This window comes from Aspergillus fijiensis, assembly GCF_003184825.1.
Source record: "Aspergillus fijiensis CBS 313.89 unplaced genomic scaffold BO72scaffold_4, whole genome shotgun sequence".
NCBI classification, from domain to species: Eukaryota; Fungi; Ascomycota; class Eurotiomycetes; order Eurotiales; family Aspergillaceae; genus Aspergillus; species Aspergillus fijiensis.
The window spans coordinates 67,683-91,216 of NW_024468980.1; the positions used below are offsets into that span (position 1 = coordinate 67,683).

The 23,534-nt window shown below is 52.8% G+C and overlaps 10 protein-coding genes across 10 annotated transcripts; 7 read left to right on the forward strand and 3 right to left on the reverse strand.

Annotated features, from left to right (window-relative positions):
* Positions 1-722: 722 nt before the first annotated feature.
* BO72DRAFT_444178 (uncharacterized protein) lies at positions 723-3,346 on the forward strand. The gene is made up of 6 exons (XM_040943747.1): positions 723-915; positions 1,066-1,175; positions 1,226-1,338; positions 1,397-1,475; positions 1,538-1,886; positions 1,944-3,346. The coding sequence occupies exons 1-6, from the start codon at positions 848-850 to the stop codon at positions 3,013-3,015; spliced, it is 1,791 nt and encodes a 596-aa protein (XP_040805646.1). The 5' UTR covers positions 723-847; the 3' UTR covers positions 3,016-3,346.
* A 1,197-nt stretch (positions 3,347-4,543) lies between these two features.
* BO72DRAFT_395370 (NADH:flavin oxidoreductase/NADH oxidase family protein) lies at positions 4,544-6,545 on the forward strand. The gene is made up of 7 exons (XM_040941992.1): positions 4,544-4,828; positions 4,899-5,004; positions 5,063-5,494; positions 5,563-5,582; positions 5,646-5,882; positions 5,974-6,321; positions 6,383-6,545. The coding sequence occupies exons 1-7, from the start codon at positions 4,760-4,762 to the stop codon at positions 6,446-6,448; spliced, it is 1,278 nt and encodes a 425-aa protein (XP_040805647.1). The 5' UTR covers positions 4,544-4,759; the 3' UTR covers positions 6,449-6,545.
* A 328-nt stretch (positions 6,546-6,873) lies between these two features.
* On the forward strand, positions 6,874-7,803 carry BO72DRAFT_482846 (snoRNA-binding rRNA-processing protein IMP3). Its single transcript, XM_040947754.1, has 2 exons — positions 6,874-7,397; positions 7,494-7,803. Exons 1-2 carry the CDS (start codon positions 7,008-7,010, stop codon positions 7,665-7,667), a joined length of 564 nt encoding a protein of 187 aa, XP_040805648.1. The 5' UTR covers positions 6,874-7,007; the 3' UTR covers positions 7,668-7,803.
* Positions 7,804-7,821: 18 nt separating this feature from the next.
* On the reverse strand, positions 7,822-9,305 carry BO72DRAFT_482847 (uncharacterized protein). Its single transcript, XM_040947755.1, has 2 exons — positions 9,125-9,305; positions 7,822-9,054 (listed from the first exon to the last, which is right to left on the reverse strand). The coding sequence occupies exon 2, from the start codon at positions 8,825-8,827 to the stop codon at positions 7,919-7,921; it is 909 nt and encodes a 302-aa protein (XP_040805649.1). The 5' UTR covers positions 8,828-9,054; positions 9,125-9,305; the 3' UTR covers positions 7,822-7,918.
* A 1,159-nt stretch (positions 9,306-10,464) lies between these two features.
* Positions 10,465-12,387, reverse strand: BO72DRAFT_420299 (serine hydrolase domain-containing protein; the record flags this gene model as incomplete). Its single annotated transcript, XM_040942708.1, has 4 exons — positions 10,465-11,317; positions 11,363-11,624; positions 11,670-11,786; positions 11,844-12,387. The coding sequence occupies 4 exons, from the start codon at positions 12,385-12,387 to the stop codon at positions 10,465-10,467; spliced, it is 1,776 nt and encodes a 591-aa protein (XP_040805650.1).
* Positions 12,388-14,347: 1,960 nt separating this feature from the next.
* BO72DRAFT_524077 (Zn(II)2Cys6 transcription factor) lies at positions 14,348-16,027 on the forward strand. The gene is made up of 2 exons (XM_040949835.1): positions 14,348-14,481; positions 14,569-16,027. Exons 1-2 carry the CDS (start codon positions 14,378-14,380, stop codon positions 16,004-16,006), a joined length of 1,542 nt encoding a protein of 513 aa, XP_040805651.1. The 5' UTR covers positions 14,348-14,377; the 3' UTR covers positions 16,007-16,027.
* Positions 16,028-17,000: 973 nt separating this feature from the next.
* On the forward strand, positions 17,001-18,022 carry BO72DRAFT_444185 (sulfotransferase family protein). Its single transcript, XM_040943748.1, has one exon. The coding sequence runs from the start codon at positions 17,109-17,111 to the stop codon at positions 17,871-17,873; it is 765 nt and encodes a 254-aa protein (XP_040805652.1). The 5' UTR covers positions 17,001-17,108; the 3' UTR covers positions 17,874-18,022.
* A 3,031-nt stretch (positions 18,023-21,053) lies between these two features.
* BO72DRAFT_175699 (uncharacterized protein) lies at positions 21,054-22,205 on the forward strand. The gene is made up of 4 exons (XM_040939424.1): positions 21,054-21,280; positions 21,327-21,442; positions 21,500-21,568; positions 22,047-22,205. The coding sequence occupies exons 1-4, from the start codon at positions 21,111-21,113 to the stop codon at positions 22,079-22,081; spliced, it is 390 nt and encodes a 129-aa protein (XP_040805653.1). The 5' UTR covers positions 21,054-21,110; the 3' UTR covers positions 22,082-22,205.
* Positions 22,206-22,209: 4 nt separating this feature from the next.
* On the forward strand, positions 22,210-22,896 carry BO72DRAFT_175742 (uncharacterized protein). Its single transcript, XM_040939426.1, has 2 exons — positions 22,210-22,693; positions 22,767-22,896. Exon 1 carries the CDS (start codon positions 22,330-22,332, stop codon positions 22,690-22,692), a length of 363 nt encoding a protein of 120 aa, XP_040805654.1. The 5' UTR covers positions 22,210-22,329; the 3' UTR covers position 22,693; positions 22,767-22,896.
* A 2-nt stretch (positions 22,897-22,898) lies between these two features.
* Positions 22,899-23,473, reverse strand: BO72DRAFT_175714 (uncharacterized protein). The gene is made up of 2 exons (XM_040939425.1): positions 23,372-23,473; positions 22,899-23,294 (listed from the first exon to the last, which is right to left on the reverse strand). Exon 2 carries the CDS (start codon positions 23,286-23,288, stop codon positions 23,028-23,030), a length of 261 nt encoding a protein of 86 aa, XP_040805655.1. The 5' UTR covers positions 23,289-23,294; positions 23,372-23,473; the 3' UTR covers positions 22,899-23,027.
* Positions 23,474-23,534: the final 61 nt, after the last annotated feature.

Genomic DNA, 23,534 nt, shown 5'->3' on the forward strand with positions numbered 1-23,534 from the left:
AACTCCCTGCCATCTGCAATTCCCAACAATCAATGGAATCCTCCACCACGGTGCATACGAAGTGCATACGGAGTACTGTGTAGAGCTTTACTCCCGTACTCTGTCCTACAACGTAGTCGTTGTCCTGGTGTCGAAGAAATACCGCATATTTTTCAGTTGACAGTCTCAGCTCCATTTTCTCCTTTCCAATCTGGACACGTTTATTCGCCTGCATTTACTCCGCATTTGCGCTGCATTCGGCGAAGGCTCCCGTTCCAAGCTTGAAACCTTTCTCCATACCCGGACTTCCACGCTGTCTCTACCCAATCCTCTTCGCACCCGACGCTCCCCAAAGCTTCGTATCCCCCAATTTGATCCATTACACCCATTTTATCTCCATTTTCGACCGGAGCCAGGCCCCATCTTCCCACCCGATCGAAACGGTTCGCTGCCATGCACCCAACGTGACCCGATACCCACCGGACCGGTCCCGGTCGCCCTTACTGGCCCTTTGCCTCCCGATTCTTCCCGATCGCTGTCATCCCTAAAACAATATCCCCTGGTCCTGGTTCATAGTTCTGGCGACGGCCTCGTCAGAAGATCACAACTACCGTGCGCGCTGACTGACCTGCTGTGGTTGAACTTCGGAATGCGGTGGATTTTGACTCAGGGGCGCTCAATGCGTTTAGTGCCTCAAGGACTTAAAGCCAGACGGCCTGTCGCTTCCTCAATTCGATTGACTCGGTCATCCTCTTCCATCTCCGTTTCCTCTTCTTCTTCCTCCTCCTCTTCTTCCTCCTCTCGCATTGTGACCTCGCCGGTTGGTATTCGTTTGAAAACTACTCTCGCCACTTCACAGCCGTCCACCATGGCTCGCTTTCCCGCACAAAGCCGACCCGTCCACGCGACTTCCTTCGTCAGCCATCCCGCTCCCGCGTAAGTAAAATCTTTCTGGTGACAACTCCATGACACCTGGCAGATAGGCCAATTCTCCATCGATCGTGCAACAATGAAGAAGAAGCAGCAGCAGCAAAACGGGAGCACACAAACCGAGCAGAGCAGTGGACTAACCATGGCCTCAATTAGCGAGTCGTCTAACTTCGACACCGCCAACCCTGCCTACATCCGCAAATATCTCCGCACCTATGGCTTGACGCCCCCGCGTGCGGAGTCATACGAGACTCAGAAGACTCGCTGTATGTGCAACTCGGCCTCTGGTCGCGCGACATCGCTAACAGGCTCGCAGGCCTGGCTCAATTGGCTCTGAAGCAAACTGTTATCGACAAATTCCTTTACCTCAGCACTCTCCGCAAGAACAATGTCCACCTGTTCTACCGTCTGGTCACGGATCACCTCAAGGTAAGCTCGGAAAGCGACGTTGTGGACGAAAACAACCCGTTGACTCACATGCTTTTAGGAATTGACTCCCCTCATTTACACCCCTGTCGTTGGAGAAGCTTGCCAAAGATGGTCTGAGATCTACCAACAGCCGGAAGGTGAGTAATCCCTGGATCCCTGTCCACGACGTGAAACCGGGCGCTAACGATGCACCCCGCAGGCATGTACCTGAGCTACGAGGACCGGGGCAACTTGGCTGCTGTCATCGCCAATTGGCCCCAGCCCAACGTCGAGATCACTGTCATCACCGATGGTTCCCGCATCCTTGGTCTCGGCGACCTTGGCATCAACGGAATGGGTATCCCCATTGGTAAATTGGCGCTGTACACCGCATGTGCCGGTATTCGTCCCGAGGCTACTCTCCCCTTGACTCTGGACCTGGGCACCAGCAACAAGGCTCTCCGGGAAGATCCGTTGTACATGGGTAGTCGACGTGACAAGGTCACCCCCGATGAGGAGCGTGAGTTCATGGACGAGTTGATGACTGCTCTGACCGAGCGCTGGCCTGGGTAAGTCATTCCGTCTGGTTGATACGGAAGAGCGACGCTAACATGAACTGCCATTAGTATTGTCATCCAGTTCGAGGACTTCAAGAACCCCTTCCCCGCTCTGGAGCGTTACCGCGACGTTTACACGTGCTTCAATGACGACATCCAGGGTACTGGAGCTGTCATCCTCGGTGGTGTGATCAATGCCGTCAAGCGCTCCGGCCTTCCCTGCAAGCAACACCGTGCTGTCTTCTTCGGTGCTGGCAGTGCTGGTGTCGGTGTTGCCAAGCAGATCGTCGACTTCTTCGTCCGTGAGGGCATGACCGAAGATGAGGCCCGCGCCTGCTTCTACCTGGTTGACACCAAGGGTCTCGTGACTGCTGATCGCGGTGACAAGCTCGCTGACCACAAGGTCTACTTTGCTCGGACCGACAACGACGGTCTGCAGCTGAAGACCCTTGAGCAGGTTGTTGACCACGTGAAGCCCACTATCCTGATGGGTCTTTCCACCATGGGCGGTGTCTTCACCCCTGAGATTCTCCGCAAGATGGCCGACTGGAACAAGAGCCCCATTGTCTTCCCTCTGTCCAACCCCTCCTCCAAGTCTGAGTGTGACTTCGAGACTGCTATCACTAACACCGATGGCCGGGTGCTTTTTGCGTCTGGCTCTCCCTTCCAGCCGATGAGCTTCACCAACTCCGCCGGTGAGACTCGCACCTACTACCCCGGCCAGGGTAACAACATGTATGTCTTCCCTGGTATCGGTCTGGGTACTATCCTCTCCAAGGCGGTCAAGGTCACCGACACCATGATCTATGCCTCGGGTGAGGCTCTCTCCAAGGCTCTGACGGCCGAGGAGATCGACAATGGTCTCCTCTACCCCGACTTGACCCGCATCCGCCAGGTTAGCGTTGTTGTGGCGCGCAATGTGATCCGTGCGGCCCAGGAAGCCAAGGTCGACCGCGAGACTGCCCTGCGCAACATGGACGATGCCACTCTGGATGCCTGGATCAAGGCCCGTATGTACGATGCCCACACGGAAGTTCTGTCTTTGGAGCGGGAAGTTGGCGCCATTCTGTCCAGCCTGGGTGGAAGCGCCTTGTCTCTGCCTGGCCTGAGCGAGGAGGCTGAAAAGAATGCTAAGCTGTAAATGGCTTTTCCTTGTTTGTCTTTTCATCTTGTGCATCCCTGGATTGACCAGGTTGCTTGACTTTGGAGCGATTCTTTTTTTTTTCTCACATGTCATCCACTAGCTGGATGGATGCATTCTTCTTGTATACCCCCTTCTTGCACCGCTTCCATGCCCCATTTAATGACGAATTTGTGTTGGATCTTACCGACTTCGGACTCGGATTGGTTAGCTTAGATACTGTGAGTGGGTTTTCGGGTTGGGTAAAATTCATGACTGCACAATGTTCCAGACTGTCCATACATTTTTCATAAGATCGGAAGGAATATTCCAGAACAGGCGTCTCTCGAACCTCGGCTTGATTATTTTTCTCAAAGCTCCCATGTGATGCACCGTAGTCACACTCGCGATCGTATCGCCTCATCCGAGGGAGGAACCTCTTGACTCATGGTGCGAGGGGGTTGATAAGTTATCCTCAGCTTTGTACCCCGCAGCATGATCGTGGCCACGACGGCTTGTCTTGTACAACTGCACACGTGAAAATGGAGATGCGGGGAAAAGCCATGCAGCAGCGCACATCCACCCGTGACCTCATTCAATCCTGGCCAGCAGGCCCAGCTCCCAGTAGGGTCTCGTGGCAAAGAATCCAGATTCATCTAGACCGGACCAGATGACCACCTCTTCTGGTTCTTTTCAGCCCTGCCACCTTCAAATAAACTTTTCCTCTAATGGCTGCAGGGTGCACCCTCCCCGGGGCTAGTCTCGTGGAGTCGTGGTCCACGCTCCGGCCTGACAGCTCAGGGATAGTGGACCTCGGGATCTCGATGCCGAGGAGATCATTGGTCCGTCGAAGTGGTGACTGGAAGTGGAAGATGTTGCGTTGTAGTTGTTTCTGCGGTGAGGAGGGATGACCGTCGGGATATGTACAGGACGTACTGGGCTGGGTGACTGGGTGACTTGGGCTCGGGAGGAAATGGCCCGGTGTACAGGACGGGGTGGTCTTCGGCTAAGTCTGCTCCGGGGGAGAGTTCTCCGGTTGTCCGAGATGGTTGAATTTAGTTTAGTTTCACTCACGCCTTGAGGGGTGCGTTGTTCGGTAAACGGGTTGTGGATTGCACTGGTGGGAGATTGGAATGGTGTTTGTTTGTTTGGTGGGTGGGTGGAATAATGGTATTTACGTGCAGGCTACAGTGTACTTTATGGACTGTATGTGTTGAGTTCTACTGTCTACTCTTTGCGTTGGTCGGGGTTAGGGTTGACGGCGCAAGAATGAGCCCGATTTTCGGGGTATCTGCAACACTTTGGACAGTACTGATCAATAGTGCACTATCAGTACTCACAAAATACTTAGAGAACCTGTACGCAATAGATACACTCCTTCGTGTCGAGACGTGTACTGTACACCGGAGAATCGTACCTTCTAGCGCACGAAGAAGGGCGTGAACGGGCCATAATCTAAACCCCCACAAAGAACTTATCTTCCAGGGTTCGTCATCTTTCCTTCTTCCGGTAACTATACACCTCGTGGCATGATTGATTACCCACATAAGTTGACTACTAATCAATTTTCAGTTCTGCTTGATAAGCCTAAGCCTAAGCATTCTGCAAGCCAAATCTTGGCTTTTGTTAGTCCGGTGTCTCCACCTGCCCGTCCGTGTGCCTCGGTTCCGAATATTTTGCCTCCGTATATTTCGGCGGCTTTTCTCCTTTCCTCTTGCGTTGGTTTGTGTTGGAAAACCTATAGACATCCGCTTTGATCGCCAACATGCCGTCGGTTTTGAGTGAGCCCGTGAAACTGCCGTGTGGCCTGGTGCTGCCGAATCGGCTGGCGAAGGTTTGAGAGTCCTTCGTTCTTGTGGCTGTCTGGGTTTTGTGGAGTGCTTACGATGACTGAGGGTGGATAGGCAGCGCTCGCCGAGTCGCTGGCTGGCTCGCAGAATACGATCACCCCGACTTTGTTGAAGGCGTATGAGCGATGGGGGCAGGGCGGTTGGGGGGCGATTCTTACTGGTGCGATTGACTCTCCATCCCTCCAGCGTCTACGATTGATCTCTGACTCCGTATACAGGCAACGTCCAAGTCGACATCAACCACATGGGCCAACCCTTCGACCTGGCCCTCCAGGGCGAATACACCGACAAGGCCGACCCCGCCATGCAGCCCCTCCTCGCGAGCTGGGCCTCCTACGCCGCCGCCATCCAGCAGCACCACGGCACCCCGGCCATCGTCCAGCTGTGCCACCCGGGCCGCCAGTCGGCGCGGTTCGCCGGCCGTCGCGGCATGTTCGCGCCCACCCTGGCCCCGAGCCCGATCCCCCTGCAGATGGGCGGCGACGGCTTCCTCGCGCGCTGGATCAGCCGGTTCCTGTTCCCGGCGCCGCGCGAGATGGACCAGACGGACATCGACCGCGTCGTGCGCCAGTTCGTGGACGCCGCGCGCGTCATGGCCGATAGTGGGTTCTCCGGTGTTGAGTTGCACGGCGCGCATGGATATTTGATTGGTTTGCCTCCCCCCTACCCCTTTGGACCGTGGATTTGGTGGGTGAGCTTGCTGACTGGTTGACCTTAGATCAATTCTTGAATGCGAAGGTTGGTGGCATTTCTTTCGGGCAAGGGGCAGGGTACCCAGGGAGTGTGGACTGACTTCTTCAGACGAACAAACGCACCGATGCGTACGGAGGTAGCGCCGAGAAGCGCGCGAAATTCGTGCTGGACATCATCCGCGCGGTTCGCGAGGTGGTGCCGCGCGAATTCGCCGTGGGCATCAAGCTGAACTCGGCGGATCACAGCTCGAGTACCTTCGAGGAGACGATGATGCAGATCCAGTTGCTGGTGGAGGCTGGGGTGGACTTTATGGAGATCAGCGGGGGAAGCTATGAGAATCCTGAGGTGAGACTTTTTTGACACAGTCTTTCTCGTTGCGCCTTGCCTTTCCAAGTTTTCCACCTCCGTGGAGAACCGTACTGACAAGCGAGGGCAGATGATGGGCCTTGACGCTGCTGCTGTCGCCCCCAAGAGTGAACGCACCCTCGTCCGCGAGGCGTTCTTCCTCGACTTCGCCCGCGAAACCCGCCAACGGTTCCCCGATCTGGTGCTGATGCTGACCGGTGGGTTCCGGACCCGCGCCGGTGCCGAGGCGGCGGTCCAGCAGAATGTCTGCGATATCATCGGGCTCGGGCGTCCTGCGGCCATCGATCCGGATCTGCCCAGGTTGTTCCTGGACGACGGGCTGGAGGAGGAGAAGGCCCGGTTGGTGCTGGGGCGCGTGCCGGTGCCGGCGTTGGTGCGCTTGCTGCCGTTCAAGGGTGTTGGCGCGGGGTTGGAATCGGTAGGTTTGATGTTTTCTGGAAGTACAATTTGGGAGAAGTGTGCTGACGACTTGCTTTCAGAATTACTATGCGGCGCAGATTAAGCGGTTTGCCATGGGGTTGAGGACTATTATTCCGGGAGTTTAGAGTGCAGTGTAATTTTGATGCGGTGTATAGTCGATGTATGATGCTTGATCGGAGGCGTACATAGATGTATAGGTCACACGACTGTTTGGGTCCAGTTGTTTAATTGATTATGGATGAAATCCAATGGAGCAGTGATGGTTAAGCTGATAGTGTCCCTGCAGATGTAGAGGGGGGCCGTGTCATAGTGTAGAATTCGACTTGATGAAATTGAATCTGTCTAACCACTACTGAAGAGTCGATGACCATAAGATTTGAGAAACCCAATTAAGTCTTCGATACAAAAGAGAAGAATAGAAGAATTGACATTGAGATGCCCCGTATAGTTAGTTGAAGTCTTACCGCCAACACACCGCCAAGCCCTCTCCCCCCAAATTGAACCGGCAATATCCCCACCGCTCATCCCAAATTTTCTCCTCATCACGCAGAAACCCATCACCACCATTATTAACTAACTAATACCAAACAACGTATACCTACACCTACACCTACACCTATCTCCTCAACTTCCCGAGAAGACACCTTTACAGCCCCGAGAAGAAAACCCCACCAGAACGAAATCATGGTCCGCGCCCTCAAACACCACGAGAAAAAACTCCTCCGCAAGGTCGACTTCCACACGTACAAGTCGGACAACAACCACCGTGAGTCGACGATCCGCACGCGCTACCACCTGCAGGACCCGCTCGACTACCGCAAGTACAACAACCTGTGCGGCTCGCTGCGGCAGCTGGCGCACAAGCTGAGCGAGCTGGACCCGGCGGACCCCGTGCGCCGCAAGCTCGAGGCCGACATGCTGGACAAGCTGTGGCGGATGGGGATCCTGAAGCAGAGCCGCGAGCAGGGCGCCGGGCTGTCGCGGGTCGAGCACGAGGTGACGGTGTCGGCGTTCTGTCGGCGGCGGTTGGGCGTGTTCATGGCCCGCTCTGGGATGGTGGAGAATGTTGTTGCTGTAGGTTTTTTTTCTTTTTCCCGGCGGGGGGTTATGGATAGGGGGGATAGGGCTGGTTGGTAACTGATTGCTAACTGGTGCTAATATCTGCTGCAGGCCAACACATTCATCGAACAAGGCCACGTTCGGGTCGGAACGGAGGTCGTCACCGACCCCGCGTACCTGATCACCCGCAACATGGAGGACTTTGTGACCTGGGTCGATAGCAGCAAGATCAAGCGCACGATCATGAACTACAGGAATAAGGTGGATGATTTCGATTTGTTGTGATGATGATGTGATGATACCCTTGAGGAAAGAATGGTGTTCTGGCGTTATGATTCTTTTTTTTTCCAGTATAAAAAGTTGGGGTGTGATTGATGCTTGCTGTCAGTCTTATCTGTATAAAACATAATCCCAAGACAGGTTGCTACAGTACTGCAGTCCAGGTGATGTAAGATTTGCATTAACCAAGCAAAAAGTAACGATTGACAATCTATGGGTATCAAAATATCGACAAAATAAAGGCTAGATGGAATCAATCACTCCGGAATATCCATTCGGAACCGTCGCACACTCCCCTCGTAATTTCCCTTCCCGTCCTTCTCCTCGAAAAATGGCATCCGACGAGCCCGCGACTGACACCATTTCGGCGCCACTCGCCGCCAGAATCCCCGCATCCCGCTGCTCGCCTTGTCGATCTTCTCGTACTCCCGGCGACGCGTGGACGGCGAGGTCCAGTCGATCACGGTCACGGTTGTTTTGGGTGTTGTCGTCGTCGTCGTGACTTCATCGGTATAGTCCCATACCGGGAGGGTGGATGCGCGGACGGGGGTCTTGAGCACTTCGTGGATTGAGATCGGCGAATGATCACCGCCACCGCTGCCGCCGCCGCTGCCCCTTGCGTTGGTGTTGGTGTTGCTGGTGGTCGTCGCGTTGGAGCTGGTGCTGGGGGAGCGCTGATTGCGCGGGGTCAAAGGGGGTATCGATTGTTGTTGTTTCTGTTGCTGCTGCTGCTGCTGGAATAGTCGACAGGATTCACGATGCAGGGCTAGGAGATCCTCTCTGCGGGTGGTTTGGTCGGTGATCGGGGTGATGGAGACCGCGGTGGCGGTGCGACGGTGCTGCGAGTAATGAGAGCTGCTGTGGCGGCTGTGGAGACTGCTCTTGCGATGACGGGATGTCGAAGAAGAAGACGACGACGATGATGAGCTTATGGTTTTGGTACTTGTGGTTGTGGCTGCAGGAGACGATGGTGACGGGGTTCGTCTTCTTTTGGGCGCGGCGATGATGCTGCTATCCTCCAAAGCATGAGGGGCATCCATACACGGCGAAAGGCTTATCTCGGTGACCTCCAGTGTCGGGTAATCTTTGATAGTCGTTGGCGGGTTCACACCGGGTGAAATATACGTTCGCTCTGGGCCTGGGCCAGGGCGTGAGGGTATAGACATGTCTTGAGGGAAGGCGGGATTTCCTTGTGAGAAAGTAGTTGGGGGCTGTTGACATGTGATTTTTTTTTTTTGAATCGTGAGGTTGACGGCCCAGCCGATGCACACGCATGCCCCGAGGAAGAGGAGGGGGTGGGACTTTAACAAGCAGGGATCATCTTGGCAGCTGGTTGATGTACTCGAGTTGGTATGTGTGGCGGTTATCAGCTGGTGTCAGGGTCGATTAGGTTCTGAGAGGGGCAAGTCAGTCGACCGGCGATCAATACGAAGAGAGAGAATGAAAGGGTCAATCAGACTGACCTGTGAATGTACTGGTATACTTGATAAGTACCCAGATAAGTACTGTACCTGGTACTTTAAACCTCTGAAGGTAAATGAGAGACTGACAATAGAACAATAATGAAAGACTGAGCGTGAGGTTAAAGAACAAGAACAAGAACAAGAACGAGAATGGGAATGCCTGAGAATCTGTAGTGTTGGGAAGGGGAGGGGGAGGTGGTAGTACTTAGGTTTTAATCTATTCTAGACCCCATTTTGCCCTTTTTCCTCAATTTCCCTTTTCACTCCCGAACGCAGGCTGCATTCATTCCAAGCGGCAACCCAAACCAGTTTAACCGCCAGGGTTGCATTGAAACGTCAATTTTCCCTCGAGTATCCGTACTTGACTCGATGCAGTGCAGTCCAGTGGGGGATGCACGGATCGGCGGCAAGGAACCACCAGACTTGAGGGAGATGATCATCATTGATCATACTGAGTAATGTTAGTTGTTCTTCTACATACTGTGTACAGAGAGAGTACTACGTAGTCTGAGGGGAACGTTCTCCATAATTCACCCACCGAACCTGTTCTTCCCCTTACAACACAGGTTCTTTTTTCTTTCTTCTCTTGCCCACTGCGGGGCTTTGTAAATCCCCCCTCCCCTCTTTCTTCTTCCCCCCCTGCATTGAGTGATCACTGATCAATATTATTATTCAGGAATCTCGACCTGACCCTTAGACTAAGTGGTGGTTAGTGTGCCCCCACTTGGAATTGGCTTGCTGTCAGCCAATCTTCCCTCCCACGGTCCCGCTGCCGTCCTCGAGGCCTCACCGCCAGTTACCTTTCGTCCCTCTTCATCCACACTTCATGGTTTTCTGCACATAGTCTGTCATGAGACTGCGTTGTCTCGAACCCTTCCTTATGAAGCTTCTTCTCCTGACATGTCAATACGATCCTCTTGCAGTCTCACATTCCGTTGTGGAATGGTAGACATCACCCAGACTCGACATGACCGCATCCTCCACAGTGCGTGGGGTGCGAGACATTCCTTGGACCAAGTCTAGATGCCTGACGTGACGTGATTAGGGAATGGTTCTGGCACCTGGCCCGAGTCCGTGAGTCAGTTCACGCAGAACCATGGATTGACTTCGAACTAAACACCTAATCGGCGCTATAGAATCCACATCGATCGCTTACTATCGCCAGTTTTCCCAGCAACAGTCAACATGATGACATTTCTCTCAACCACCGCACAGTGGTACAACCCCGGATAATCCCCGGGGATTCGGGGCGGCTAGTACCTTGGCAGGCTCAATCTCTTTTCCTTTTGATAAGCGATAACGGACAGGTCGAAGTATTGTTCTCCTGCATATGCTGCGTCTCAACGGCAGACACGTGGACTGGCAGCTTCCTCTTCGAGGTACAGTATACTAATGTGAGGCGTCATAGCCAGTTCTCCCTTTTTCAAGATCATCCTCACCCCCCTCGCCTCGACTGCAACGGCCTTTCCCTGTTTGTCCACATCAAACACAAACTCGTCGAGCCCAACGGCTCCATACACAAAAGCGTCCACAAGGAACCAGGTCGGGCATGCTCGACTGAACGGACCAATCCCATCGACTCCCAAACTCGAATCCCGAAAGACCGCCCGGAAAGACACCCGCCCTGGTGCCTTTAGTCCGGTCGGATACAGCCGCACGCTGAGATCCGTAATAGACGCGCCCAGAAGCAATGAAAGTGTGTTAAGCATATCGTTGCCCTCATTGAGCCATGTTTCGACCTTCAGTCCAGGGCCGTCATCCGTGGTGATGGTCAGTGAGGATGAGGAGTTCCTCGCAAAATAGGATCCCACGAATCTCGGGATCGCCTCCTCTTTCGCCGCTTCGTCGAGCGCGGGAAGAAGCGAGTTTGCAAGCAGATCGGACAGATAGGCAGCCGTCCAATGTGTGTTTGTGCCGGCTATCAGTATGGTGAAGCCGACCTTGTGGTCTGGGGATAAAGCAAGCATGGATGAGTACGATCCCAGATCTCCGGCTTTGGCGTAGAGATCGACCACTCGTGAGGAGGGAAACGAGTAGATCTCCCAGGGAGCCCCGACGGCCAGGCCTAGTGAGGACGTGTGACTAGCCGGCTTTAGCCAGCGCCGAGTGAGGGAGCTGGAAAGTAGCCGGCTGTCAAGAATGGCGCGGCCAAGGGTGGCCACATCCTTGGTCGACGAGTAGAGGCCACCGGTACTGCAGGCGGTTAGCACGGTCTAGTGATGGAGCAGATGCACGAACGGTGTCTCATCGCCGAGTGAGTAGGTCCACCACGTGGTCTCTACATCGCCGGGAATGACTCCAAGTCTGTCCGCTGGCTTGTTGTAGCTGGAGCGGGTGAGGTTGAGCGGGCGAATGAGATCCCGAGACAAGAGCGTCTGGTAGCTTTGACCGGTCATTGCTTCCAGTGCGTATCCCAGTATCTGGAATGCTGCATTTGAGTAGACAGGTGTGGACGCAGTCGGAACGACGGGGTGTCTCTTCAAGAAGCCGTCGAAAAGTCCTAGAATTATCAGCATTTTCCATCTGGAATAGATGGAAGGCTCACGTTTTCGATCACAAGGCCTGCCTGGCGCACCGCATTGGGGGATCTCGGCTGCCGAAAGCTCAGGAAGGCCAATTGCACTCGGATCAGGCAGCAATGTGGCTAGATCAACGAACCCGTCTGTGCATGTATGAGTGTGCAAAATAGCGATGGTTCTGTGCAAATACAGTCACTCACAGTCTCGCGATATCCCCGCTAGGTGACCTGCCAGCTGCCCAATTGTCACCTCCTTCCAGCGCACTGAATCAATTTCATTCCCAGGTGGATTGGTGCTCATTCCTCGGATCTCTGGGATATACTTTGCCACCGGATCGCGAAACACCATATCCCCTCGTTCGATGAGCATCAACAAGATTGTCCATATTTTTGAGCCACTAGCAATGCGAAACACGGTATCCTCATTCACTACATTAACTCCTACAGAAGTGTTGACATTTGGAGCGGTATAGTAGGATTCGAAAAGGGGTTCCGCGTCATCCGTCGAAAAGACTTGGATGGCAAACGATGTGGTGTTAGGGTCAAAGACGTCATTGAGAGGGGAAGTTCCTGCTATGGCTGCCTCGAGAGCCGAGGAGATGTTGTTCTTTGCGGCGAGGAACGCGCTGCTTGTCGAGATTGCTCTCGGGGCCGGGAAGATGGGTCCCAGAAGCGGACAATAATCTGGTGATGCGGCGAGAACCAAAGGGGAAAGAAAGGCAACCAACGACAGAAATAAATACATTCTGGCTTGGAAAAGCTAATGATCCTCCGATGTCAGGCTTCCCGTTTGTTCCATTAGCAGAAATTGGGATCAGGGGGCATCGAGGACGCCCCCTCAGCTATATACCGGTAGTCAATTGAGTTTATTGGATGAGCATTACTCTGCCGTTCATTCTCAAGCACCCCGCTATATTGGCTTGGGGTTGATAGTCTGTCCGGATGCGGCCCCCAATTGACTGGTCACAAGGATAGCCTCTTTGATCGGAATCAACCTCAAGACCAGAATCTGACATTTAAACCGCGCCGCCAGGAAGGTGAAGATAGCGGTGAGTGGACTGGTGCTGGGATGAGGCCATCTAACTTCGCTCTCAGATTCCATGCTTCTGGGTTTGATTTGATGCCTCATTGTTTGGGGTCGTTGTGGTGGAAGTTACAACCGGATGATACATGTCGGAAGGTGAGTCCGTCTGGAAGCAAGAACCACTCATCGATTTTCCCTACCGTATCAGCCCTTTTTTCGTAGACTCATCACATTGACTTAGATGAAGTTGTTCATGGTCAATCTGATAGACTTATCTAGTCGAGGCAATCCCAGCAGATTGGGTCTGTGGTGATTGGCTCTTGGACATTGTACAGGCACGTGGCTTGGCGATGCGCATACCCAACCCAATCAGCACCATGGAGCCTAATTTTTCATGACTGACCCAGCTCATCAGAAATGATATCATTGCAATATTGCAGTATGCACATCAAGGGATGAATGCAAAAATACCCAGAGCTGTGAGTTTTCCGTGGCATCTTATCAGGTGGGGTGTTCATGGGACAATTAATTCTGGGGATTGCTTCACTGAGTTGCATTAGTCCAGCCCCAATTGGAATTTGCTCTTTGACCTTGTAGAATCCGTGTACCTGGTGATCTCATGGTTGGAACAGCCAGCTAGCTGTGGGCTGATGCCCACATTGTCGGGCCATCAGTCATCACACTCCTGTGGAGAGCGGAGCTCGTGATGTGATGGAGCAATAGCTATTGGGTGCAATGGTCTTTACGCAGGGACCAAGGGCTAGCTCAGCGGAGCAAGCATCAGGCTAATGAGCCGTTGATATCGAATAACATTCCAGTTTCGTGTTGTTAAAGAAGGTCTTATCCATTTCTCTGACAAACTCCGAGGAGTTGTGAGTATAGTATGCCACCGTTGCTCCACTCATTGATCAGCTCACAGCCTATCCTTCTCCTTCTCTTAATTTTCAACGGTAGACCTCCTCGCCAGCACTAATGTCGAGCTGCTGACATCTCGCTGTAACCGTGGGATAAGAAGCTAGTCAGGGTCGGTGTCCCTCTCTCGACGGTGCTTCGTTCAGGGCTCAGGGAGAGAATGGCTGGGAGGGCATGTACATGTACTGTAGATTGGTTGCTTTTGGCCAGTGATCTTCAATCCTTAGGGGCCCTTCGGAAGGTATTTTCATTGACTGCAGCGGTGGATGAGTTGTTCCCTGATTGGTAGGGTAGAATCTGCGTTTGTCTGCTTTGGCTCGAATCCGAGTCGGGACTTGATCGAGTCTGTCTTTGGGTAGGTAGGCATTGGTATTAGTGGTTAGGCGAGGATGATGTTCCTAAGAGGAAAAATTCAGGAACTAGCGAATCTTTCGTATCTGGGTTAGGGGGGACTCGCTGCCTATGACAGTGGATTCGGATCAGCAATCATAGCATCATAGTTTCAAGGATAATCTAGGACCCAGATACCCACCACAGGAACCAAGATGCCAATTTCCTTGGCATGGGGCCGCAAGGAAGACGGGAGGGAATCATGGAACTTGGAAGAGGATGGAGGAGACCGACAGGCTCCACAGCGGAGTAGGGGAGATGTCAGATTGTCTCCCTCTGCCAGGCAGCCAGACACCAGTTCGTTGTTCCCCCCTGACGGCCCGCCCCATCGGCTCGTCCAGCCGCCGCTGCTAATTTAGTGCGGGTCGCGATTAATTTAACAACATCAAAAGCACCACCACCAACTACAATGGACTCGGGCCCCTTTAAGGAATCACTTACTTCGTTTCATAAGAATCTTGTTCGGCGGCGTGCTTCTAAGCCAAGATCCCGTACCGGATGTCGCACCTGTCGGTAAGTGATGCACACCGAGGCACTGTACAGTACATGCAAGAAGTGATTTGACTATCCGCTGTCACTCGGCTGACGCATTGTCCACAGAGCGCGGCGGATCAAATGCGATGAAGCGCCCGGATCATGCCAGCGCTGTACCTCCACAGGCCGAGTCTGCGATGGATACGAGGTGCAACGACTGCCTCTACCCCCGCGTAGAAGAACAGCAACTGTCTCTCGAATTCCTGCCCCGGTTCCAACCGGCTTTCGCTTCACAACCACCACAGATGAGATACGCTGTTTCTCGTACTTTCAACATTGTTCGGTCTCTCATCTGATTGCCTCGGTCGATAACCCTCTGTGGGAGAAACTCGTACTCCAGATGAGTTACAATGAGCCGGCCGTGTACCATGCGATCGTGGCTCTGGGCTCAATCCATCAGAATCTGGAGAAGCATGGCTTGCCCAGGCCTGGAAAGAAGTCTGATAGCACTTTAGAACGTTTCGCAATGGAACAGTCCCTCAGATCCTTCTCTATGCTCACCCAGCGCCGTGCTTCGCAGGATCCCGCCCTGCGACAGGTAGTCCTCATCTGTTGCTTGCTCTTCACCGTGACTGAACTGCTCTGTGCACGCCCAGAAACCGCGAGTGTGCATCTAGCAGGTGGGCTGAGAATTCTCCGAGAACTTAGAGCACAAAGGTGCCCGCACTCGCCATGGGAACAGCAGACCACCCTGGAGACGTATCTGCATCTTCAGAGTCAGTCCTTCATGATGGGTGGGCCAATCCTGACGACCGATCACGAGATAATCCATGAGATGCCGTATGAGGACTATCTATCTACCTTCACCACCTTCCACGAGGCCCAGCGCGCATTCGGACCCGTATTCAACGCTAGCTGCGGCTTTCACGTAATATTTTGGAAGCAAAGACAAAGGATCCCGGCCGCAGAGTCCTACCAAGCCAGCTTGCTCTCCCCAACACGCATTCTTTCATGCTTAAATCGGTTCCTGCAACAGCTCGAAGCGTTTGTGGCGCAGCCATCCACCCGCCTCAATACAAAGGAGAGGCGGGGTGTGCAGCTGCTGAGAGTCATCACGCATGGACAGATCGTAGGTGTCAAGAGCAGCCTCTTGCTTAGCAACGACTTCTCCTTGCATTCCCTCATGGAGGATTTCGTGAAGCTGCACCGAATGCTGAAAACGACATTGGACCAGATCCGGGACCGCCCGCTAATCAGCCTCGGAGTTGGTCTTACCCCCGTTTTTTTCTTCTTGGCTCAGTGTCCCGACTACGAGATCCGCTTGTGGGCTATTGATAGTCTACTGTCGTGGCCGCATTGTGGCGGCTTTTTCAACTCGAGTCAGATGGCTCAAGTGGTGCTTCAAGGAATGAAGACTGAGCTGAGAACGCTGAGAGAGAGTTGTCCACTCGGTGTGGACGGGGTGGTGGGTTTCTTTAACAAGGAGAATGGGTCATCATTTGCTCGAATCCTGTACTCGGGGGAGAATGGGGCTACAGAACGGTTGGTGAGGCTTGATGAGTAGTTACGTAGATGTCAGGACTAGGCAAGTATTTGTTATTCATGATAGCTGTAGCTGCTCCGTCTGTAACTTGTAGGAGTGTGCCTAGACTACGTCTACTTTGATCTTCGCCCCTTCTTTTATCCCTCAAAAACTACTGATTTTTGCATCACTGGATAAGTCTTGAATAAGGATGAGACTACAACGTCATGCAAGGCGCAGGCTCTCAACGCTGATCTTGTCTATTTGCGTACTTGTGATCGAGTGCTAGTTCTTGCTGCGTGCCAGCAGCATGCTCGGCTTAGCGTATCATGACTCAAATTCATCTGGCTTATGATTGGAATATGCTCAAGAATTACTGCTGGTAGTTGACTGCTCGACCGACTCTGAGCGCCACATGTTGCCGTCTTCGTTGCTGGTTCAATGGGGTATATTTTGATCCCGTGTCTCTCTATCTAGAAAGGTATCCGATTCTAGCCCCAAAAGGTCATTCCTACTGAAGTCACTACATCCAGGTCTTGCATATCTCCCTCACTGCCTAACTCTACCGACACATTCTCTTCAGTGGTGTACAACGTCTTCGAGGCGCGAACAACAAGCGATGTCATCTCTCAGTCACTTTTCCGCCGTAATGTCGATGCATCCACATCATTGGCAGTAGAAGATCACATGGACGACTATTCTTAGATTCTTGCTCTATCGCGTTCACGAGGAAAGCAAACAGCGAGAAATTCCTGCATCCTAATTATAACTCTTGCTAGCTTGAGAACTTTGCTTGCGCGGCCGAAGGAAAGCCTCCGGTCGAGGTGCTCGGAGATAGACAGCCCGTTGTGGTTGGACTGGAAGTTGGTTCCTGCCTGTAGTACCCAGTAGTTTTCTGCTGGCTGTACAGGACAGGGGTAAAAAGTCAATCCCTGGTTTGAAATCGGTGCAAGGTCGGCGCTTAGGGCGACCCCAGCAAGAAGAAAGTACTCCGTAACTTGTGTGACCCTTCGATGGTTACTGCCGCTGAAACGCCTTTGCAACCTCTCATCATCCTTCCATTATTGTTCTCACCCCCTCAAACTCTTCCGGACCAGCCTCGCCTTGAACCTTTCCTCCAGCTTCCCTACGACCTACGTACACGATGGGCCAACAAGCGTCCGTCCCCCAGCCCGGGACACACATCCAAGTCATCGGCGCCGGGCTCTCGCGCACGGGAACCGCCTCCTTCAGCGCCGCCCTGGAGATCCTTCTGGGCGGCCCCATCTACCACGGGGGTACCCAGACGCTGATGGGCCCGCCCACCGAGATCGTCTCGTGGAAGCGGATCCTCCAGAACTGGCTGTCGGGCGACCACGCCACCACGCTTGCTCTCCTCCAGACCCGCACCGCGGGCTACGCCGCCATCACCGATGCGCCCGCGTCGCAGCTCGTCCCCGAACTCCTCGAGCTCTACCCAGACAGCAAAGTCATCTGCACGGTGCGCGACCCGGACGCGTGGGTGCGGAGCATCCAACAAGTCAGCTCGATCGTGCGCCTGTGGTTCCTGGGCGCCGTGCTGCTCCCGCTCCCGGGGATGCGGCACTTCATGGGCTACAACTGGCTGCTGCAGGCGCAGTGGGACCGCATCTATCGCTCGCGCGACGTCGCCTGGATCTACCAGCTGCACCTGCAGTGGCTGCGCGAGGTCGTGCCGCCCGATCGCCTCGTGCTGTTCGATGTCCGCGAGGGCTGGGAGCCCCTCTGCCGCGCGCTGGGCAAGGAGGTGCCCGACGTTCCCTTCCCCCGCATCAACGACGCCCAGGCGGTGGATCGCATCGCCGAGTACTACATCCGCCGGGGGCTGATGCGGTGGGCCATCCTGTTAGCTGTGCTTGGGCTGGGGGGTTATTGGTTGCTGGGAATGTAGTCACCATTCTGATGTGACGAGGTTGCATACTGGATGTACTGTACTCTACCACACTGTACGGTACTCGAGCCTGGGTGGGCATGCAACCGACGTTTCGTTTGTTTGTGTTCGTATGTAGCAGACTAAGAATCCAGAAATTAAGCTTTTGCTCAAGCTGCATTGACTTGCAAGCCACTCCCGCGACTTGAAAGTGTACTATTTTTACATGGGCTGGCTGATGAGTTTCGAGTTTCCATGGTTGGCAATCAAGGGGTCCTGTCAGCAGGACAGCATTCTCTCCCCTGATTGATGGATTGGGTTTGCACGGGAGAATAATTCCGAGAGAAGAGCTTGACGGCCGATTACCTAGAGTTTCTGTCAGGGCAAAAGCTTATCCCCCACATTCCTGGTAGAGAAGCTGCGGGTGCCAGCCCGTGGTTCCATGTGCTGCTGTTCCTGATTCTCTTGGTCCCTGCCCCTGCGTTGATCGATTTGATTCTCTGAGAGAACGAGGCTAGGAGAGGGAGAGAGAGAGAGGGAGAGAGAGAGAGGGAGAGGGAGAGGGAGGAAGTGAGGCGTATGGTTCTCTCTGGACGAAGGTAAGCTTGCTGCACCCGACTCTCTGCCATGTTGCTAACTTTAGTGTGGGTCAAACTTGCAGGTTACTATTCACAGTCGAACTCCCACCGCAGTCGACAGATAGCGTCGTTGGCATCGCACTGCCCATCCCCCGCTCCCTCGGCCGGCTCGCATCCGCTCAAACCTTACACTGAACAAGCTTTGCGACGTCTTCGCAGGAATAACACCGGATGGCTCCATCTATCGAAGCCGAAGGCCCAAACTCTTTTGTCTGCTTTTCCCCCCTCCACCCTCCCTCGACACCCTACCATGGCAGCCGGCCATCCAGCGAGAAACTTTGACGCCAAACTCTACTTCCTCCAGCTTCCTGGGTCTTCTCAGGCACACATCCTGACAGCGTTCGCGACGACGTCAAGTCTTGGCATCGGAGCAAAACCAGCGCGATCCCTCGCTCGAGGCTCGAGAAATCTTTCTCTCCTACACATCTCTCATCTCCTAACAGTTCGTGTATCTTCTTGCCATCTTGTGCATATCGTGTCTAGGTAGTGTTCATTTGTTGGTGTCTGTCTTTTCTTTCCTATCTTCTTGTATGTAGATTTCATTTGGTGTATCTTGTCTTTCCTTTCTTTTCTTGTCTCCTTGTGTCTCTTTCCCATCTCGTTGGCATATCTTTCCTATATTTTGTGTTTCGTTCTAGATAGTTTCATTTCTTGTATTTGTCTTTCCTATCTTTTCTTGTCTCATATGTCTCATTTGTTTGATTATTTCTTATTTCTTTGATTGTTTCATATGTCTCTTTTCTTACTACCTTCTTCATTTTGTGTATCTTCTATCTTTCCTATCTTCTATATCTCCTTGCCTGTGGTTTCATTTGTTGTATCTTCTGTCTTCTACTTTCATTTATCTCATATTTCTTATTTCGTTGTTTCATATGTCTCTTTTCCTTCCTATCTTTCCTTCTTCATCTTGTCGTTTCTTTTCTTATTTCGTGTATCTCCTTGTATCTAGTTTCATATGTGCATCTTCTTGTCATCTTTCTTATCTATTCTATCTATTCTATCTGTTTTATCTGTTTTATCTCTTTTGGTTGTTTCATTTGTCTCACTTTGTTGATTTTTGGGAGTTAGGCGTTCTGTCTTTTCTGCTATCTTGTCTGATCTGTTTGACTTAATTTTCTTTCCTAGGCCTCGGTTGGGTGGCTGGGACGGGCCTGGGACATCAGGCAGCACGGCTGCCTGGTGTCTATCATCTCATTTGATCTACTTGTCATTTTCTGCTATCTTGTCTGATCTTTTCTATCTTGTCTGATCTGTTGAATTTAATTTTCTTTCCTAGGCTCCGGTTGGGTGGCTGGGACGGGCCTGGGACATCGGACACGTGAGTGTCTGGTGTTTGTGCAGTTTCGAAAGAGACTGGTAAGTCCTTCCTCTCAAGATTGTGCACTCGGCTAACAACATTCATTATGCAGACACATCTTGCTTACACACGCCTTGGCTGGGTGGACGGGACGGGCTTGGGACATCGGACACGCGTGTACGGCGTTTGAGTGCAGGTTTGCAAGAAACTGGTAAGCCATCTATCCTTTCTTGAGATGGAGCAGCTGACTGACTTGTATATATACGTAGACACGATAGACTGAACAGGCCTTGGCTGGGTGGACGGGACGGGCCTGGGACATCGGACACGCGAGTGTCTGGTGTGGTTAAGTGCAGTTTCGAAAGAAACTGGTAAGTCTTCTGAGGTTGCTAGCAACTATTGGTACTTGACTAACAGAGGTTTGCAGACACAGTAGTCTGAACAGGCCTCGGACGGGTGGACGGGACGGGCCTGGGACATCGGACACGCGGGCGTCTGGTGTTTGAATCTTGCTATGTATATTCGACAAGGAAAGTTCCCCTTCCTCTTTGACAGTATTCACTCGACTGATGGTTCCGTGCATGTGCAGTCTGCGCAGGCCATGGTAGGGCGGCTGGGAAGGGCCTGGGAACACTTAGCAGCTTAGGCTGCTGGGTGTTGTTAAGTGCAGTTTCGAAAGAAACTGGTAAGTCTTCTATGAGTGTTAGCAGCTACTGGCACTTGACTGACAAAGGTTTGCAGACACAATTTGCTTGCACAGGTCCTTGGACGGGTGGACGGGACGGGCCTGGGGCATCAGACACGCGTGTAGGGTCTGATGTCGATGATGTTCAAGTTTCATGATCAAACAGATGAGTGACCTCACCATAGCAACGAGAAACTGACTAATGGAGGTTCGTCGATGTAGTTTGACCAGGCCTCGGTTGGGTGGATGGGACGGGCCTGGGTCTTGGACACTGTAGCGTAGCTCTGTGTCCATTCGGTGAGTGATGGTTGCATTCTCTCCATTGAGTTGAGCTAACTTCACTTTATAGTAGTTGCCTTGGCCTCGGTTGGGTGGCTGGGACGGGCTAGGGCGGGACACTGTAGCGTAGCTCTGTGTCCCTTCGGTGAGTGATCATGACACTCTTTGAATCAAGCTGAGCTAACTGTGGTCTATAGTAGCGTAGACGGGCCTCGGTTGGGTGGTTGGGACGGGCCTGGGTCAAAGACACTGTAGCGTAGCTCTGTGTCAATTCGGTGAGTGCCGATCTCCTGTCTGGCTATGCTGAGCTAACTTTGCTTTACAGTAGCTTCTGAACAGCCTTGGCCGGGTGGTTGGGAATGGGCTGGGATATACGACAAAGCCCATATGCGCCACTTCGTAGTTGTCTCGTGGCCATGGTTGGTGGTTGGGGCCGGAGACACGACAAAGCCCATACGCGACAACCTCAGGTCATGGCGGGCGGACGGGACGGGCCTGGGTTATGTAAATGTAGTTTTGCACTCCCTTGGTAAGTGCTCACTATCCTGACTGAACCTGGCTAACTTGTCTTGCAGTAGTATGTATATTGTAAAAGGCCCCGGTTGGGTGGTCGGGACGGGCCTGGGATATTTTTTTTTTCACTCATGGGATCAGGTTAGCTCGATGCTATTCTGTGCCCGTGGGTCAAGGTGTAAGTACCTTTCCAATGTTTGCATATTGACATGGCTCATTTGGCTGATCGATACAGGCGGACTTCCTCCCCCTATTGTTTTTCCTAGGCTCGGCGGGTGGCTGGGATGGGCCTGGGACATAGACGGTGGGTTCACAGTCTATGTTTTATACTAATCCTGCTTTTCATTTCTTCATTTTGTTTGGTTCTTTTTTTCTTTTGTTTTTCTTTTTCCCTTTGTCTTTCCTTTCTTTCCTTTCTGCTTCTTTTTTCCATAGAAGGATAGTGAGTGGTCCCTTCTGGCAACGGATTAGCATACACTATTGACTAACTTATGTTTTAGGGTTCAAGAAGTGACAAATAAAGTAACCTTTTTGTGGCCTCATACGAGGCCTGCACACCAGGTTTCCTGGTGTAGACGCTGCTGTCACTTCGAGAACGGGTGAGTGAAACAGCCTCGGTCTAGTGGATGTTGACTGACATCTGTTGATGAACAGGATACATAGTTTTCTTTTCTCGTTTCTTGTTCATACACGCTGTTCTCCCATGGTTCATTTCCTTCTTCTGTTGATGTACGTACGTATATGAACGGGCTGACTGATTGCTTCGGGGAACGGGTCTGAAGGGGATGGGCGTGTTTCTTTCGGAGAAGTTGGGTGATTGGATGATGGAATGGGGTCTGGGTGCAAGGATCCCAGATTCATCTGCTCAAACGACAACTTCGGAGCAGCAGCTGTTCTCGCGACAGACCTGGGATAGTGGTAGGGGTGATCACGAGCACGATTTACTTGACGACGACGACCTCGACGATATCGACCTCACGGCATCGACGAACTCGACGACGACGACAAGGCAACGAACTCGGCAGGCCTCGGTTGGGTGATAGGGACGGGCCTGGGTCCTCGACGATGACCTCGACGATGAAAACGACGACGACGACGATGACAACGACGACGACTACAACGACGACGACTACGACCACCTCGATAACGACGACAACAACAAGGCAACGATATCGAAGGCCTCGGTTGGGTGGCAGGGACGGGCCTGGGTCCTCGACGACGGCCTTGCGACACCAACCTCACGACACCGACCTCACGACACCGACCTCACGACACCGACCTCACGACACCGACCTCACGACACCGGTCTCACAGCAACGACCTCGCGCCACCAGCACTGACGACGACCTCGACAAGACAACGAGATCTACAGGCCTCGGTTGGGTGGTTGGGACGGGCCTGGGACAACGACCATCTAGCACCTCTTAGAGTAAGTGTGCTAAGGACGTCTATCCTCCTTGATGCAATTGAGTCCAACTAACATGTCATGATAAATGATATTGGCGACGTTCTCTTTGCGCTGCGACACTAGCCGAGTATGAGCAGTGGGGACTGGTCTTCACGCGACAGAATCTGCTCATCAACAACCATCTCGATATCAACCTCTTCGACAACAATCTCATCGACAAGAACCTTCTTGTCGCCAACGTATCTCTCAACGCAGGCCTCGGTTGGGTGGCTGGGATGGGCCTGGGACATATACAACTAGCTTTTACAATCATCGAGAACGACTATTTACGACAGCATCTTCCGTGACAGCAACCTCACAGCCACTTTGTCGACAGCAACCTCTTCGACAGCAACCTCTTCGACAGCAACCTCTTCGACAGCAACCTCTTCGACAGCAACCTCTTCGACAGCAACCTCTTCGACAGCAACCTCTTCGACAGCGACTGCCCACACATGAACACCCTACATTCCACCTCCTCCACATCGTCCTCCTCAACAGCACTTCCTTTATTACAGGCCTCGGTTGGGTGGCTGGGACGGGCCTGGGTCATCGATGAAACCATTATCGGTGACATATTCTACTTCAGTACTGCAACAAACCATGGTCAGCCAATGAAAACCCTCTCCTATTCGATTGCATAAACCTTGGCGTACTGACATCATGTTCCAGACAAAATCATGTCTCTCACACCCCATATCTCGATGTGAGGCCTAAGTTGTTGGGAGAGTGCAAGTTGCCTTAGAAGCCAAACCGCAATGAGGTAGACTTCTCTGCAAAGCCGTGACTCGACAGGCTGAGTACTTTTTGTGTGACTGTTTGA